This window comes from Oncorhynchus gorbuscha, linkage group LG06 (genome assembly GCF_021184085.1).
Source record: "Oncorhynchus gorbuscha isolate QuinsamMale2020 ecotype Even-year linkage group LG06, OgorEven_v1.0, whole genome shotgun sequence".
Taxonomy (NCBI): domain Eukaryota; kingdom Metazoa; phylum Chordata; class Actinopteri; order Salmoniformes; family Salmonidae; genus Oncorhynchus; species Oncorhynchus gorbuscha.
The window spans coordinates 63355115-63372972 of NC_060178.1; the positions used below are offsets into that span (position 1 = coordinate 63355115).

General features: G+C 43.6%; 1 protein-coding gene across 1 annotated transcript in view; it reads right to left on the bottom strand.

The window, feature by feature from the left end:
* Positions 1-1506: 1506 nt before the first annotated feature.
* LOC124038222 (V-type proton ATPase subunit B, brain isoform-like) overlaps positions 1507-17858 on the bottom strand; it is a 59179-nt gene continuing 42827 nt past the window's right edge. Inside the window, exons 7-14 of the mRNA XM_046353816.1 lie at positions 16495-16596; positions 15557-15654; positions 15261-15384; positions 6712-6862; positions 5966-6048; positions 5645-5749; positions 4009-4138; positions 1507-2411 (exon numbers count right to left, since the gene is read on the bottom strand). Coding sequence (XP_046209772.1) covers positions 2269-2411; positions 4009-4138; positions 5645-5749; positions 5966-6048; positions 6712-6862; positions 15261-15384; positions 15557-15654; positions 16495-16596 — 936 coding nt within the window. The 3' untranslated portion in view covers positions 1507-2268. The remainder of the gene's footprint in view (positions 2412-4008; positions 4139-5644; positions 5750-5965; positions 6049-6711; positions 6863-15260; positions 15385-15556; positions 15655-16494; positions 16597-17858) is intronic.

Sequence of the window (17858 nt, forward strand, 5' to 3'; positions counted from 1 at the left end):
ACTCAGCCTCTCTCTGAATGCTTGGCCCTATTTTTGTTTTTACTTTAGGTAGTTTGTACTTGCAGCCAGAGAGGATGAGCTGGAATTTGGGGTTGAGTGGGTGAATAATGGGGTGAATAATGTGCATTCACCGTGTTCCAAATAGGTGATTCAGAGGGCACCTCAGACAGACTACATTGACATCATACGTTCAGTTAGGGTAAAAATATTTCATAGTAGCTAGTATGTATGTGTATATATTCAATATAATTCATAAAATATTTAACCAGTCACCTTCCTCGAATTAAGGGGATGATGACGCAATCTTTGCAAGATGAGGGAATATGATTTCATTGGTCCTCAACGCAAAGCTCAGTAATTTCATTCAGGGTAAGTGGAGTTAGCCTACCCCGGAGCAGGTTAGTTCTGAAAGATGTGGAATGTTGTCCCACTCCTCTTCAATGGCTGTGCGAAGTTGCCGGATATTGGTGGGAACTGGAACACGCTGTTGTACACATCAATCCAGAGCATCCCAAACATGCTCAATGGGTCTGCTGAGTATGCAGGCCATGGAAAAACAAAATTTGAGATATGCTTTTTGTGCGCAAAAATTTGGGGGATCTTTTATTTCAGCTCTATGAAACATTAGACTAACGCTTTACATATTGTGTTTATATTTTTGTTTAGTATAGTTTTATTTAGTTCCTCTGGGGTCACTATTGCAAGAAATTCTAAAATTACAGAAGTGAGTAGGCTACACATTACTGGCACGTGCAACAGGAAATTGATACCTTGAGACACCTGTGCCAGAGATACTGCATATAATGTTGAGATGGTCTCGTCTCCGCAATGGGAGTCATTGTCCCAAACACAGTAAGGCAGGTGTTCTGCTTATAGCTGCATTTCCACGGGAACAGATTTTAATGGGAGTGGACCCTCTTGCTATGCCTCTTCCTTTCTGCCGATGTACACGACTCACCTTTGGTCATATTTTACAACCTCAGGTCTGATCTAGGATACAAGTGCATGTTTTTGTTAATTTGGGCCTATATTACAGTCTACGACTCAGACACTTAATATAAAAAAATATTATTTGAGTTTGGATTTCGATTTTTTTGCTGACAGTCACTACTAAGCCCTACTACAAGTGCGCGAGACCCATCAACCTTAAAAGGGTCAATCTGCTGTTGCTATATCCATTTTGGGATTCTTAAATTCATATATACCCATTGATTCTTGAAAGGTATGACTTATAAATGTCTCACAAGCTTCGTTAATTGGTCTTAACCCATCATGTGTGTAAACAAACACCGTATAGCCTCAACGTGGTTTAGACTATAATTGCATTATGATGGATGGACAGCCCGCCCTTGCAACCATAGCTCCATCTATGAATTTGACAGTGGTCAAAGCTATTTACCAAATCAGTGGCAGGGTAGCGGCTGTTTGAGCTGCAGATTGCCCCTTTAAATAACATTGATTTTGAATGCAATGTCAGGTGGGATTATAAACATGTCATATCCTTCATAGTTCTAATAGAATTTATTTATGGACAGGAAAACAGAAGAGCCATAACAGAGATGATTTCGGCAAACGAACAAGAGAATTAACAACAAAACAGGGGAATGTTTAGTATTATTTTTTACAGCGCATACATATAGCAATAACAAACCATGTAAACAATTCTCTTTCAATAGTAATTAGAGGCCAATAAATAAGCAATTACAGTCTACAAAGTTCAACATCTACAATATAAATCCATTTCAAGTAGCCCAAAAGTTTGTCCAATATCGAAACCCTTACCTGAAGCCTATACAAGTAAACATTTAAGTACCAATGAGGTTCAGTGTAATAAATTAAACTATGTCATGTCACTTTCAGACCTCCTGGGTGTTTGATGAAGTCCTACAATTTGACAGTAATTGCCCACCATCTGAAATAAGTGATTGAAGTGCTATCTTCAGGGTGACAGTAACACACATATTGGACAAATTTAAACCATTGAAATGTGAAAGAGAACACACAACTTCCTTTGAGATCTAAATGTATAGGATGTTTTACCTTCTTGGAAAGTTTCATTTACTTTAGGTGGGGACAACATTCAATGAACAAAATCCAACAGTAACATATCCCAATAAATAACAGGATCATTCTTTGATTTAAGGGTAAGCTTAAATCTCTAAATAAAATGAGATGAGACAATCCATACGGGGTTCTGGACACAGATACAGTACAATACATTACAGAGGGAGCTGAGATTACTGCTCTGATCTCTGAGTTGAGGGGCGCTCAGTGACGAGCTGCAGACTCCCTGGGGTAGAACTCAGCCAGGGTGCTCTGGGGAATCCGCTTCAGCATTTCTTTGGGAAAGATTCGGAGCAGCTGCCAGCCAATGTCCAGGGTCTCATACACAGTCCTGTTGTCGTAAGGGCCTGAGGGGTGAGGTTACATCGTTTTAGATATTGAATGCTATGACATTTGACAATATTCCATGTGATGGCCAATTGCAAATGTAATATTTTACTCAGAGGTTTTATTAAGAGTATGAATACAACAATATTCCCCAGTGATTCAGTGATATTTTTCAGAACACTTGTGGGTGCCATGGTCAACGTCAGGTCATCGAGCTTAATATGTCTTAAATGCCGCCGCCGCCGCCCCCCCCCTAACAATACATCACAGATTACTCTTGTCGGAAAGAGATCATTTATAGGCTAGATATTAAGTCAATAATCATATCGTGTCACAACAGGATTACAAGCATTAGGTCCCTGTGAAACATAGCCTACAATTGTGCAATCCCTTCGTTGTAATCTCATTATCTGAAGGACAAGACTGAACGGCAGGCACTTGTTTTTCGGCCAAAAGACAGCCCCATTTGTCTGTTTTAGCTGAGAGAGAAGACGCAAAAGTCTGACATGATACTTGCATTTCATATTACTACTATGGAGCGAGGTTTTCCATTTGAGGTTTCAATTCACTTCAGTAGACTCAATACTAATGAGATTCTCATTTTAATGGATCGCATTAGGCTTTGACTCATGTTAAAAAAAAGGAATTCAGGCTCACTATACACTAGGCTGGATAGATTTGCTCACAAATCCTTCCTTTAGCAATCTCATCAATCCAAGGCCAAGTGTGAGAATAGGTTTGGCATTATGCTTTGACAACATGCACACATTATGAATGTCACCAAGATGCTGAGGGAAGAAAATACATCTATATATGTGACATGAAGTTTGCCATTGGTTTTTGTTTCCCTCTGCTGATAAAAATGATCATGACTGAAGGCATTGAAAAGGTACCTTTACTAACAAAGACCTGAAGGAAAGAAGAATAAACAAAATGCAGAATTCATAGGTCCTTTGCTAGAGCCAAGAGCTGGCAGATCTCAGTCAAATATATTCCAAAACCCAGCGAGGCAACATTTTATGATAATATCGGCAATTAATGACATGCAAAACAAAATGTTTTATTAAGAAACATCTAACAAACCTTAAATAGCTGAAATGTGATTCAACATGCAAACAAAATATTGGATTATTGGATTACAATAATACAATATTTTTTCAGTCATTGGGCAAAATCAATCTCCATTTTAATATCACACTTGAATGATGCCGATATGCAGGCAGAATTTTGGGGTAATAGAGGTCAAAGACCTCAGGCAACACATGATCAGTCAATGCTTTAAAGGAATTAGTGGAATAAAGGTAAGACAAACATAAGATACAGGAAAAGCCATGGAGGCAAATGTATAATATGTAATGCAACATGTAAATAAAATCTCCAGACAAGATCTCTGAACAAGTGTGTCAATGACCTGGCCAAGCATAATGCCTCTCACTTAACGGTGTGAAAAGCCTGCCAAAACACCCATTCATTCTGTAACCAAATACTGGACCCCGGGAGAATGCCATGCCACCGTTTTCACCTTTTGATTTAAATTATGCCATACAACTAGATTTTTACTAGGCATGCTCTCTGGTTGTGGTGCTACGGTCATAAGTTGAGTCTCATCTGTCTCACCCTGAGCGATGAAGTTCTTCTCAAACTTCTGCAGGAATTCCAGGTAGAGCAGATCATCGGAGGTGAGGGCCTCCTCTCCCACCACGGCCTTCATGGCCTGCACGTCCTTACCAATGGCATAGCAGGCATACTGAGGTGGACAAAGGCATGGGAAAAGAGGTAGATCAAGACATGGAGATTCAAATCAAATCAAATTCTATTTGTCACATAAGCCAAATACAACAGACCTTACGTGAAATGCTTACTAACAAGCCCCTAACCAACAATGCAGTTAAGAAATATATTTACTAAATAAACTGAAATACACAAAAACAAAATAACAATAACGAGGCTATATACAGGGGGTACCGGTACAGAGTCAACGTGAAGGGGGTAGGGTAAGGGTAAAGTGACTATGCATAGATCATAACTGAGTCAATGCAAATAGTCTGGGTAGCCATTTGACTAGATGTTCAGGAGTCATATGGCTTGGGAGAAAAGCTGTTAAGACGCCTCTTTGACCTAGACTTGGCGCTCCGGTAGCTCTTGCCGTGCTGTAGCAGAGAGAACAGTCTATGACGACTAGGGTGGCTTGAGTCTGATCATTTTTAGGGCCTTCCTCTGACACCGCATGGTATAGAGGTCCTGGATGGCAGGAAGCTTGGCCCCAGTGCTGTACTGGGCCGTACGCACTACCCTCTGTAGCGCCTTGTGATCGGAGGCCAAGCAGTTGCCATACCAGGCGGTGATGCAACCAGTCAGGATGCTCTCGATGGTGCAGCAGTATAACTTTGGGGATCTGAGGACCCATGCCAAATCTTTTCAGTCCCTGAGGGGAATAGGTGTTGTCGTGCACTCATCACGACTATCTTGGTGTGTTTGGACCATGATAGTTTCTTGGTGATGTGGACACCAAGGAACTTGAAGCTCTCAACCTGCTCCACTACAGCCTCGTCGATGAGAATGGGGGCGTGCTTGGCCCTCCTTTTGCTGTAGTCCACGATCATCTCCCTTGTCTTGGTCACGTTGAGGGAGAGGTTGTTGCCAGGTCTCTGACCTCCTCCCTATAGGCGGTCTCATCGTTGTTGGTGATCAGGCCTACCACTGATGTGTCGTCGGCAAACTTAGTAGTGGTGTTGGAGTTGTGCTTGGCCACACAGTCATGGGTGAACAGGGAGTACAGGAGGGGACTAAGCACACACCCCTGAGGGCCCCCAGTGTTGAGGATCAGCATGGCAGACGTGTTGCTGCTTACCCTTACGACCTGGGGGTGGCCCATCAGGAAGTTCAGGATCCAGTTGCAGAGGGAGGTGTTTAGTCCCAAGGTCCTTAGCTTAGTGATGAGCTTTGAGGGCACTATGGTGTTGAATGCTAAGCTGTAGTCAATGAACAGCATTCTCATGTAGGTGTTCCTTTTGTCCAGGTAGGAAAGGGCAGTGTTGAGTGGAATAGAGATTGCGTCGTCTGGGGATCTGCTGGGGCTGTATGCCAACTGGAGTGGGTCTAGGGTTTCTGGGATGATGGTGTTGATGTGAGCCATTGAGAGAGAAGCATGGAGGGAGGTCAGTGAATTAAAGGTGCTGTATGCAACAAACGCTGAATGTGTATTGTAGTTCATTAGAAATTAGGCTTCGTTATAGAAGATCTTGACAACTACCAACTGATTGGAGACATCAGCATGGTCTTTACGGGTCATTCCTTCACCGATGGCAGACTTCATCAATCGAGACAGAGAGGGCAGCACATTGATGGGTGGGTAAATCTGAAAGGAAAGCATGAAATAATAGAATAATAGTCAATTCAATGTTCAACAAAGTAGTAGTAAACAAATGATCATAGGGCAACAATTGGACAATTGTCAGGAGAGAGAACTATAGTACTCAAGATAGACTCCTCAATAGTCAGGTACAAAGGGTGGGTTTGAGCCATATTAGTGAGAATGTGAATACATGTCTATCATCAGTGAGTATGTCTGTACCTGTCTGTTGTGCAGCTGTCTGTCCACATAGACCTGTCCCTCAGTGATGTACCCTGTGAGATCAGGAATGGGGTGGGTGATATCTGGAAAACACAGTTAACATGGAGGTCAACATCAAGAGATAATATCCAGGGTTCAAGTCACGATAAATCAAGTGGCCTTTGAATGTACAGTAAAGCGAGCCTATGTTTGATAAAGCATGCACTGAGCACGCTCGTAAATCACTGTTCCCAAAATAAATGTCAATGAACCAGGAATACACTTTAAAATGTCTACAATTTAAGCGTAGAATGCCTATAGATACTGAAATACAGATCCAATTTAAAGTTTACAGCATTTCCCAGTTTAAGGACAATGAGTGTTTTGATCCACATCTTGGGAGGATAGTGCTCAAAAATATGCTCGCTCAAATTCTCTTTGACGTTAAAAGTGGGGGGACTCCCATTCAAATACAGATTGGAGGCCCATCAAGAGGTTTCTATAGTAACGGCAAGCAACAATTTGTTCCCTGTCAAAAAAAAAGAAAGAACGCAGCTCTTCGGAGACAAAACAAAACATTTTTTATTTAACCTTTATTTAACTAAGCAAGTCAGTTACATTGACGGCCTACACCGGCCAAACCCGGACAACGCTGGGCCAATATTGCTAATGTGACAAGTAAATAAATAAAAATAATAAATTATATAAATACATTATTTCCTAAATAAATCTAGGTTGTTTTTCTGTGAAAAACCGGCATGTCTCACCATCGTTGGGCATGGTGAGGATGGGGATCTGAGTGATGGAGCCGTTCCTGCCCTCCACTCTCCCAGCACGCTCGTAGATGGTGGCCAGATCAGTGTACATGTAACCAGGGAAACCACGACGACCAGGGACCTCCTCTCTGGCAGCAGACACCTGGGGAGACATGGGACAAAGAAGTGAGCCATAGGTGGAACCAGGTAATAGGAAATGGGACCCTGAACACAAACTACTGAACATTTCATTGTTAGAGCATGTGATTGAGTCAATGAATGTATTGGACTGTGCATTGGGATTTAAAGTGGAATGGACAGCATTTTAGCAACATGAATTCTTATTAAAATCTGTTCATATACAGTTGGAGTCATTAAAACTCGTTTTTCAACCACTCCACAAATTTCTTGTTAACAAACCATAGTTTTGGCAAGTCGGTCAGGACATCTACTTTGGGCATGACAAGTATTTTTCCCAACAATTGTTTACAGACAGATTTTTTCACTTATAATTCACTGTATCACAATTCCAGTGGGTCAGAAGTTTACATACACTAAGTTGACTGTGCCTTTAAACAGCTTGGAAAATTACAGAAAATTATGTCATGGCTTTAGGAGCTTCAGATAGGCAAATTTACATTATTTGAGTCAATTGGAGGTGTACCTGTGGATGTATTTCAAGGCTTACTTTCAAATTCAGTGCCTCTTTGCTTGATATCATGGGAAAAATCAAAAGAAATCAGCCAAGAACTCAGAAAAGAAATTGGAGACCTCCACAAGTCTGGTTCATCCTTGGGAGCAATTTCCAAACGCCTGGAGGTACCACGTTCATCTGTACAAACAACAATACGCAAGTATAAACACCATGGGACCACGCAGCTGTCATACCACTCAGGAAGGAGATGCGTTTTGTCTCCTCGAGATGAACGTACTTTGGTGCGAAAGTGCAAATCAATCCCAGAACAACAGCAAAGGACCTTGTGAAAATGTTTGAGGAAACCCAGTACAAAAGTATCTATATCCACAGTAAAATGAGTCCTATATTGACATATCGCCCTCCAGGTTCCCTCGGAGAGTTCATCAATGAGCTTGATGCCTTGATAAGCTCCTTTCCTGAGGACGGCTCACCTCTCACAGTTCTGGGCGACTTTAACCTCCCCACGTCTACCTTTGACTCTTTCCTCTCTGCATCCTTCTTTCCACTCCTCTCCTCTTTTGACCTCACCCTCTCACCTTCCCCCCCCCTACTCACAAGGCAGGCAATACGCTCGACCTCATCTTTACTAGATGCTGTTCTTCCACTAACCTCATTGCAACTCCCCTCCAAGTCTCCGACCACTGCCTTGTATCCTTTTCCCTCTCGCTCTCATCCAACACCTCCCACACTGCCCCTACTCGGATGGTATCGCGCCGTCCCAACCTTCGCTCTCTCTCCCCCGCTACTCTCTCCTCTTCCATCCTATCATCTCTTCCCTCCGCTCAAACCTTCTCCCACCTATCTCCTGATTCTGCCTCCTCAACCCTCCTCTCCTCCCTCTCTGCATCCCTTGACTCTCTATGTCCCCTATCCTCCAGGCCGGCTCGGTCCTCCCTCCCGCTCCGTGGCTCGATGACTCATTGCGAGCTCACAGAACAGGGCTCCGGGCAGCCGAGCGGAAATGGAGGAAAACTCGCCTCCCTGCGGACCTGGCATCCTTTCACTCCCTCCTCTCTACATTTTCCTCCTCTGTCTCTGCTGCTAAAGCCACTTTCTACCACGCTAAATTCCAAGCTTCTGCCTCTAACCCTAGGAAGCTCTTTGCCACCTTCTCCTCCCTCCTGAATCCTCCGCCCCCTCCCCCTCCTCCCTGCAGATGACGTCAACCATTTTGAAAAGAAGGTCGACGACATCCGATCCTCGTTTGCTAAGTCAAACGACACCGCTGGTTCTGCTCACACTGCCCTACCCTATGCTCTGACCTCTTTCTCCCCTCTCTCTCCAGATGAAATCTCGCGTCTTGTGACGGCCGGCCGCCCAACAACCTGCCCGCTTGACCCTATCCCCTCCTCTCTTCTCCAGACCATTTCCGGAGACCTTCTCCCTTACCTCACCTCGCTCATCAACTCATCCCTGACCGTTGGCTACGTCCCTTCCGTCTTCAAGAGAGCGAGAGTTGCACCCTTCTGAAAAAACCTACACTCGATCCCTCCGATGTCAACAATTACAGACCAGTATCCCTTCTTTCTTTTCTCTCCAAAACTCTTGAACGTGCCGTCCTTGGCCAGCTCTCCCGCTATCTCTCTCTGAATGACCTTCTTGATCCAAATCAGTCAGGTTTCAAGACTAGTCATTCAACTGAGACTGCTCTCCTCTGTATCACGGAGGCGCTCCGCACTGCTAAAGCTAACTCTCTCTCCTCTGCTCTCATCCTTCTAGATCTATCGGCTGCCTTCGATACTGTGAACCATCAGATCCTCCTCTCCACCCTCTCCGAGTTGGGCATCTCCGGCGCGGCCCACGCTTGGATTGCTTCCTACCTGACAGGTCGCTCCTACCAGGTGGCGTGGCGAGAATCTGTCTCCTCACCACGCGCTCTCACCACTGGTGTCCCCCAGGGCTCTGTTCTTGGCCCTCTCCTATTCTCGCTATACACCAAGTCACTTGGCTCTGTCATAACCTCACATGGTCTCTCTTATCATTGCTATGCAGACGACACACAATTAATCTTCTCCTTTCCCCCTTCTGATGACCAGGTGGCGAATCGCATCTCTGCATGTCTGGCAGACATATCAGTGTGGATGACGGATCACCACCTCAAGCTGAACCTCGGCAAGACGGAGCTGCTCTTCCTCCCGGGGAAGGACTGCCCGTTCCATGATCTCGCCATCACGGTTGACAACTCCACTGTGTCCTCCTCCCAGAGCGCCAAGAACCTTGGTGTGATCCTGGACAACACCCTGTCGTTCTCAACTAACATCAAGGCGGTGGCCCGTTCCTGTAGGTTCATGCTCTACAACATCCGCAGAGTACGACCCTGCCTCACACAGGAAGCGGCGCAGGTCCTAATCCAGGCACTTGTCATCTCCCGTCTGGATTACTGCAACTCGCTGTTGGCTGGGCTCCCTGCCTGTGCCATTAAACCCCTTCAACTCATCCAGAACGCCGCAGCCCGTCTGGTGTCACCCCGCTCCTCCGTTCTCTCCACTGGCTTCCAGTTGAAGCTCGCATCCGCTACAAGACCATGGTGCTTGCCTACGGAGCTGTGAGGGGAACGGCACCTCAGTACCTCCAGGCTCTGATCAGGCCCTACACCCAAACAAGGGCACTGCGTTCATCCACCTCTGGCCTGCTCGCCTCCCTACCACTGAGGAAGTACAGCTCCCGCTCAGCCCAGTCAAAACTGTTCGCTGCCCTGGCCCCCAATGGTGGAACAAACTCCCTCACGACGCCAGGACAGCGGAGTCAATCACCACCTTCCGGAGACACCTGAAACCCCACCTCTTTAAGGAATACCTAGGATAGGTTAAGTAATCCCTCTCACCCCACCCCCCCTAAGTTTTAGATGCACTATTGTTAAGTGACTGTCCCACTGGATGTCATAAGGTGAATGCACCAATTTGTAAGTCGCTCTGGATAAGAGCGTCTGCTAAATGACTTAAATGTAAATGTAATGTAAATGTACATAACCTGAAAGGCCACTCAGCAAGGAAGAAGCCACTGCTCCAAAACCACCATTAAAAAAGCCAGAGTACGGTTTGCAACTGCCAAAGATCGTACTTTTTCAAGAAATGTCCTCTGGTCTGATGGAACAAAAATAGAACCGTTTGGCCATAATGACCATCGTTATGTTTCGAGGAAAAAGGGGGAGGCTTGAGCCGAAGAACACCATCCCAACAGTGAAGCACGGGGGTGGCAGCATCATGTTGTGGGGGTGCTTTGCTGCAGGAGGGGCTGGTGCGCTTCACAAAATAGATGGCTTCATCAGGCAAGGAAAATTATGTGGATATATTGAAGCAACATCTCAAGACATCAGTCAGGAAGTTAAAGCTTGGTTGCAAATGGATCTTCCAAATGAACAATGACCCCAAGCATACTTCCAAGTTGTGACAAAATGGCTTAAGGACAACAAAGTCAAAGTATTGGAGTGGCTATCACAATGCCCTGTCCGCAATCCTATAGAAAATTTGTGGGCAGAACTGAAAAAGCGTGTGCGAGCAAAGAGGCCTACAAACCTGACTCAGTTACACTAGCTCTGTCAGGAGGAAGGGGCCAAAATTCACCTAAATTATTGTGGGAAGCTTGTGGAAGACTACCTGAAATGTTTGACTCAAGTTAAACAAATTAAAGGCAATTCTACCAAATACTAATTGAGTGTATGTAATCTTCTGACCCACTGGGAAATTGATGGAAAAAATCAATCATTCTCTCTACTATTATTCTGACATTTCACATTCTTAAAATAAAGTGATGATCCTAATTTACCAGGGAACAGGGCATTTCTACTAGGATTAAATGTCAGGAATTGTGAAAAACGGAGTTTAAATGTATTTGGCTAAGGTGTATTTAAACTTCAACTGTACACTACCAGGAAGAATTACACTTTTAAAAAATAAAAAATTATAACAAGCAAGCGCTTAGACATTGTCATTTCCACAAGTAGTTAGAATGTTTAGGAATTACGTATACTAAGGCATTTGTGAAAATTCTATAGCAATATAAAGTGGGAAAGTGTTATGCGTTTGGAAAATTAAGACACTGCAGCTAATCAAACCTAATAAAAGCATACGTCTCATCGAGGACCGGAGTCTATGCAGACTAGTGCGCCACAGTCATTCAGCGGTACAGTAGTCCTATTTGCAAATATGCAGTTTTCCACAAGGGCCTGCTATCATTCACTTTGAATTGGACTTTGTTTACATGCAATTGCAACAGTGCGACTTTAGATCATTAGAATGCTTAGAATCATTTGTCAAAAGCCACAATACACACTTGAATGGATATCTGCAAATACGAAGCTAAATACCACAAGAGTCCTCTTACATTTTGGAATTTTACAGTCCTACCGATCAAACAATCATAAATAGTCTGCTCGTCCTTCTGCAAATTGCCTGCCAATGCACGCGTTTTCCCAACCAAGCACCCAAGCTAACTGGCTAAAGTTGGCTAGCTTAGTAGCTAGTTACTTCCAGACACACATGAGAAAACACCTCACTGACCATTTCACTCAGTCTAGCAGAGCTGGTTAGGCTGTTGACATGTTTTATAGAGTGTTCATGACTAACTAACTTATTTTGCCTACATTTTGCCTAGATGGCTAGCCAGAGTGAATTTGCAAATGCAAGTGATATGCTAAATGGATAACAGTAATTTCTTACTTGCTAACCAAATGACATGTGCATCTCTAGCTGTGTAGCCACCGAAAAACAATATGAGGGGGGAAAAAGTCAGTCATTCACCAACTCCTCCAATGACATGACGTCCTCCTAGCTAATTTTAGGCTCTGTGTTTTTAGGTTGTTACATAAAGATACGCTAGAATTATTAGCCACGTTATGACTGCCCTTGCTGCCATTGCCCTTGCTAGTTGGATTGTAAATGACATTCCCAGCCTTAGTTGCATTCGACTGTTTTTGTCCAAAATATTGAGTCATTGAAACGGAAACAGTGCATCCCGGATGGAAGCAGCAAACAATGTACCAGGCCAGCTGTGATTTACAACCTAATAGCAATATTTTTTGGACTACCAAGGAAGTATTGGTGAATTATATTAATCATGCATTGAACTGCATCCATCTATTCTGCCAACAATGCCTTAGTGGACATCATGGAATGTGAGTCAAATAGAACACATTTTAAAAACATCTTATAAAAAGTTGGTTTTGTAGCATAAACTAGGAATTTGAGATTGTTGACTGATATTATGATCGATTGTTTGTTTCATTATCTGCAAAAGTAGTGAACACTGTCAGTTCCACATCTGCCACACTGATCCTCAACACGGGAGCCCCTCTGGGGTGTGTGCTTAGTCCCCTCCTGTACTCCCTGTTCACCCACGACTGTGTGGTCATGCTCAACTCCAACACCATCATCAAGTTACTGACAACACGACGGTGGTAGGCCTTATCAGCGGCGACGATGAGTCAGCCTACATGGAGGTCAGTGCCAGAACAACAACCGCTCTCTCAATGTCAGTAAAACCAAGGAGCTGATAGTAAACTACAGGAAACGGGGCGGGCGAGCACACTCCCATCCACATCGACGGGCCGTAGTGGAGCAGGTTGATAGCTTCAAGTTCCTCGGTGTCCAAATTATTAAAGAGTTAAAATGGTCCAAACTCACACAGTCATGAAGAAGGTACGACAGCATCTCCCTCAGGAGGTTGAAAGGATTTGGAGTGGGCCCTGAAATCCTCAAAAAGCTCTACAGCTATACCTTTGAGAGCATGTTGACTGGCTGCCTCACTGTCTGGTATAGCAATAGAGCCGCCCTCGATCGGACAGACTAGTACATCACTGGGGCCGAGCTCCCTGCCATCCAGGACATCTACAGGCGGTGTGGTAGGAAGGCCTGAAAAATTGTTAAAGAATCCAGCCACCCAAGCCATAGACTATTCTTTCTGCATCGGCACGACAGGCAGTTCCGGTGCATCAACTCTGGCACCAACAGGCTCTTGAACAGCTTCTATTCCTAAGCAATAAAGACCTAACAAAATAGCTACATGGAGAATCGGAGTTAATCTTGTATCCTCATTGACCTTTTTATTGCACACTCACAGGGCCCTACACACTCACACAACATCCACATACATTTACAGTGCCTTCGGGAAGTATTCAGAGCCCTTGACTTTTTCCACATTGTTATGTTACGGTCTTATTCTAAAATGAATTTTAAAAAATAAGGATCCTGAGCAATCGACACACACAATACCCCATGATGACAAAGCGGAAATAGAAATACCTTATTTACGTAAGTATTCAGACCCTTTGATATGAAACTCGAAAATTGATCTCAGGTGCATCCGGTTTCTATTGATCATCTTTGAGATGTTTCTACAACTTGATTAGAGTCCACCTGTGGTAAATTCAATTGATTGTACATGATTTGGAAAGTCACACACGTGTCAATATAAGGTCCCACAGTTGACAGTGCATGTCAGAGCAAAAACCAAGCCATGAGGTCGAAGGAATTCTCCGTAGAACTCGGAGACAGGATTGTGTCGAGGCACAGATCTGGGGAAGGATACCAAAGCAGTTCTGCGCATTGAAGATCCAAAAACACAGTGGCCTCCATCATTCTTTCCGAATGCACTATACATATGAAATGGGTAAAACAGTATGTTAACACGATTAAAATCCACATCCCAGTCAAGCTGCAGAGATGGTTGTCCATCTGGAAGGTCCTCCAGAGCTCTGTCAGAGTGACCATCGGGTTCTTGGTCACCTCCTGGACCAAAGTCCTTCTTCCCCGATTGCTCAATTTGGCAGGAAGGCCAGCTCTAGGAAGAGTCTTGGTGGTTCCAAACTTCTTCCATTTAAGAATGATTGAGGCCACTGGGTTCTTGGGGACCTTCAATGCTGCAGAAATGTTTTGGTACACTTCCCAGATCTGTGCCTTGACACAATCCCGTCTGTCTCGGAACTCTACAGACAATTCCTTCGACCTCATGGCTTGGTTTTTGCTCTGACTTTCACTGTCAACTGTGGGACCTTATATAAACAGGTGTGTGCCTTTTCAAATCATGTCCAATCAATTGAATTTACCACAGGTGGACTCCAATCAAGTTGTAGAAACATCAAGGATGATCAATGGAAACAGGATGCACCTGAGCTCGATTATGAGTCTCATAGCAAAGGGTCTGAATACTTATGTAAATTAGGTATTTTTTTCGCTTTGTCATTATTGGGTATTGTCGATTGTTCTGTTTATTTTTTATTAATTTAATCCATTTAAGAATAAGGCTGTAATGTAACAAAATGTGGAAAAAGTCAAGGATTCTTAACTATTGTAAATAAGGTATTTCAGTTTTTATTTTGATTAAATTAGCAAACATTTCTAAAAACCTGTTTTCGCTTTATCATTATGGGGTATTGTGTGCAAATTGATGAGGGATTTTTTTTCCGATCCATTTTAAAATGAGACTAACGTAACAAATTGTGGAAAGAGTCAAGAGCTCTGAATACTTTCCAAATGCACTGTACACACACACCCTAACATCTCTGTATTTCTTTATTCCATTATTTTACTTTCTGTTGCGTGTATTGTTGGATATTAATGCACTGTTGGAGCTCGGAACACAAGCATTTCACTACACTTGCAATAACATCTGCTAAATACGTGTTTGCGACCAATAACATTTGATTTGATTTGTGGAGGTTTTCAATATCACAACCATGTAGCCTGTACTGACCAAACTTTAACCGACATATTGAATTTGCTACCCATATTCAAAAGTTTGAGAGTTAAAGCTCTCAAACTTTGACAGAATTAACGTGCAAGTCTGACACGTCACAAAAAGAAAGTACGAGTTATTTTTTCCCCCAGGTGTAAACAGCAGACCTCATTGAGTTAGTTTGGTTGCCCACCTCTCTCAGAGCTTCGGCGTATGAGCTCATGTCAGTCAGGATGACCAGGACATGCTTCTCACACTGGTAGGCCAGGTACTCAGCTGAGGTCAGAGCAAGGCGAGGGGTGATAATGCGCTCAATACTGAGAAAGGAAAGAACAAGGAAGGAATTCAATTTTAATTAACATAATAAAAAAGGTAGCAATATTATACAGACACTTTATTGCCGTGAATCCATGATTCCATAGATTATTCATTATAGGAGGGAGCTAGTGCATTACTGATTTGGCACAGAGCTTATGCAAATGAACTCACGTGGGGTCGTTGGCTAGGTTCAAGAACAGGCAAACATTGTCCATGGATCCATTCTCCTCAAAGTCGGACTTGAAGAAGCGAGCAGTTTCCATGTTCACCTGAAAAGACAGGTTTGAGATTACACACCAAGTTGATAGTAGAAGGCCTTGAACATTCTTCAACAAAAGCAGGAATATATTAGTCACCCAATGGCAGAGAAAGAAAAAATGAGAAAAAGGAGCTCCTGTTTTCAAATATCACAACAAATTAGGGTAAATTCTTCCCAAATACTATACAGGGGGCAATGTAGTGCAAATTATGCTGCAGCTTACTGGTTCAGCAGTTTTCAACTCAAGGTAACTTAATATGTTCTGATATGTGAAAACAGGGTTAAGTGTTAATACGCTCTCCTTTACACACGTGTCCTTTCCCTAAATTGTAATCTCCTTTACATATGCCTCAAAATGTCCTAATCCCTTTTCACACCAGTCTGCCCCATATGCATTGCATTTCCGCTACCCTGTTACAGAGTTCATGCTTATGTTACAAGGCCCTCAATAATGTGTGAATTAGCCATCAGCAGGGAGAGGATAAGGGGGCCCAGAGGAGCAGAGGTGGGGGTCACTAACATCTCTGCCACAGGTCACAGAAGATTCCCCACCCGGTGTTAAATAGTCAGGACCAGAGCAGCTGAACTAGAGAGAACTTGATACTGGCCGGGTGAATGTGTTCAAGACTGCTGAATAATAACCTGTCGACGTGGCCAGAACCTGCTCAAAGGAGCAGACGTAACAGGGCACTTAAAACGCTAAGTCACCTGGTGAATGGAAGTGAAAGAGCTGGGGCAGTGTCACGTTGGGGTTAAGAGGAAGAATTAGCCACACACTAGAGGAAAAAACAGACAAGAAAAAGATAAAAAAATTTAAAAAAGTTTGTCTATCTGGTGCCGCTCAGCTCACCCCCATGGCGGCAAAGACGATGGCAAAGTTATCGTCGCTGTAGTCCATCACATCCTTGGATTTCTTCACCAGGCCAGCCTGACGACAAATCTGGGCAGCAATCTGAGAACCAAAACACAGGATTAAAAATGACGAGGTCTTGAAACATTTATGTTGATAAAACAGCCAGTCTATTCAAATGTTTGAACATCAGCGAGCGCCCCATCCAGCCAGCTAGCTACTGGAGTCTTCTGTGCGTGTCGGCATGCGTGTGTGCCCAACTCTGCTTGTGTCGGAGGTGCATAGTTGGATAAAAAAAAACTCAGTGATTAGGAATGTAGTGGGGAGGAATTTCACGCTTATCACTTAATGTAATGGCTGCTGTCTGTTAAATCAGGGTTGGCCTCTCAGTGCACCCTGAGCTGAGACACCTGGCCCATTGAGATCCGCGGCACAAATGACCCCATGACATCTGTTTAATGAAACGAGAAGCATTTTATACCATTCCAGTGACACGAGAAGTCAACCAGCACCATTAGTCAGGCAAGGAGTACCCTGTTCACTGTTTTTACTACAGTAGGATTCTACAGTGGGCGCTCCATTCAACCACCCTCTTTGATTATTTTATTCACTTCCAAAACAAAGTTGCTAATCAAGCGACCAGATTATCTTCATTTATTTACACTGCCCAAAATCACTGTTATTCTGTTGCTTCAGTGGGATTCTATGCATTTGATTGAGGCTCCTCCTCCGGTGAAATTTGATCTTGCATGTTTTATTTTGGCAGTGTGCCCGGACAGTCATAAGGTCATAATGAGGCTGTTTACAAACAGAGATGACTGGTGAGAGGACAGCCACCTCAAGCGTTAACGACCTCATGGTTGGGCTACCAATCCTACATTAAATCAGTGCTATTCACACGATCGCCTAATCTCCTCTCGCCCCCATTGTCTTATTAGTTTAATTCGTTTACCAGTTCAACCAGAAGGCCTCGGCGGCCATCACGCTCTCTCCCCAAGGCATCAGAAAATAGCCTCCCTTCAGTCATGGGAAACCATGGACACGGTCTGATATGACAATATGAAATCATGAAACGATGCAGTATACTCTTAAACGTGTTTAAGACTGTATACATGAACTATTGAAACTCATAACCTTGTTTTCAAAGTCATTGTGCAATAGCTCGGTGCTCCGGACTTTTTGGGTTAGTCCTTTAGCACTGATATATCTCATCTTTTCCCTGAGATTTCAAATGCTCATGGAGACTGATAAAACTAACAGAAAATTAGGCTTATAACATGTTGGAATGGAGAATGATTCTGACTTCACTGCCCAGCACCTTGCACCTATCATGTGCCATAACTCCCAAAATTGAGTCAGTTGAA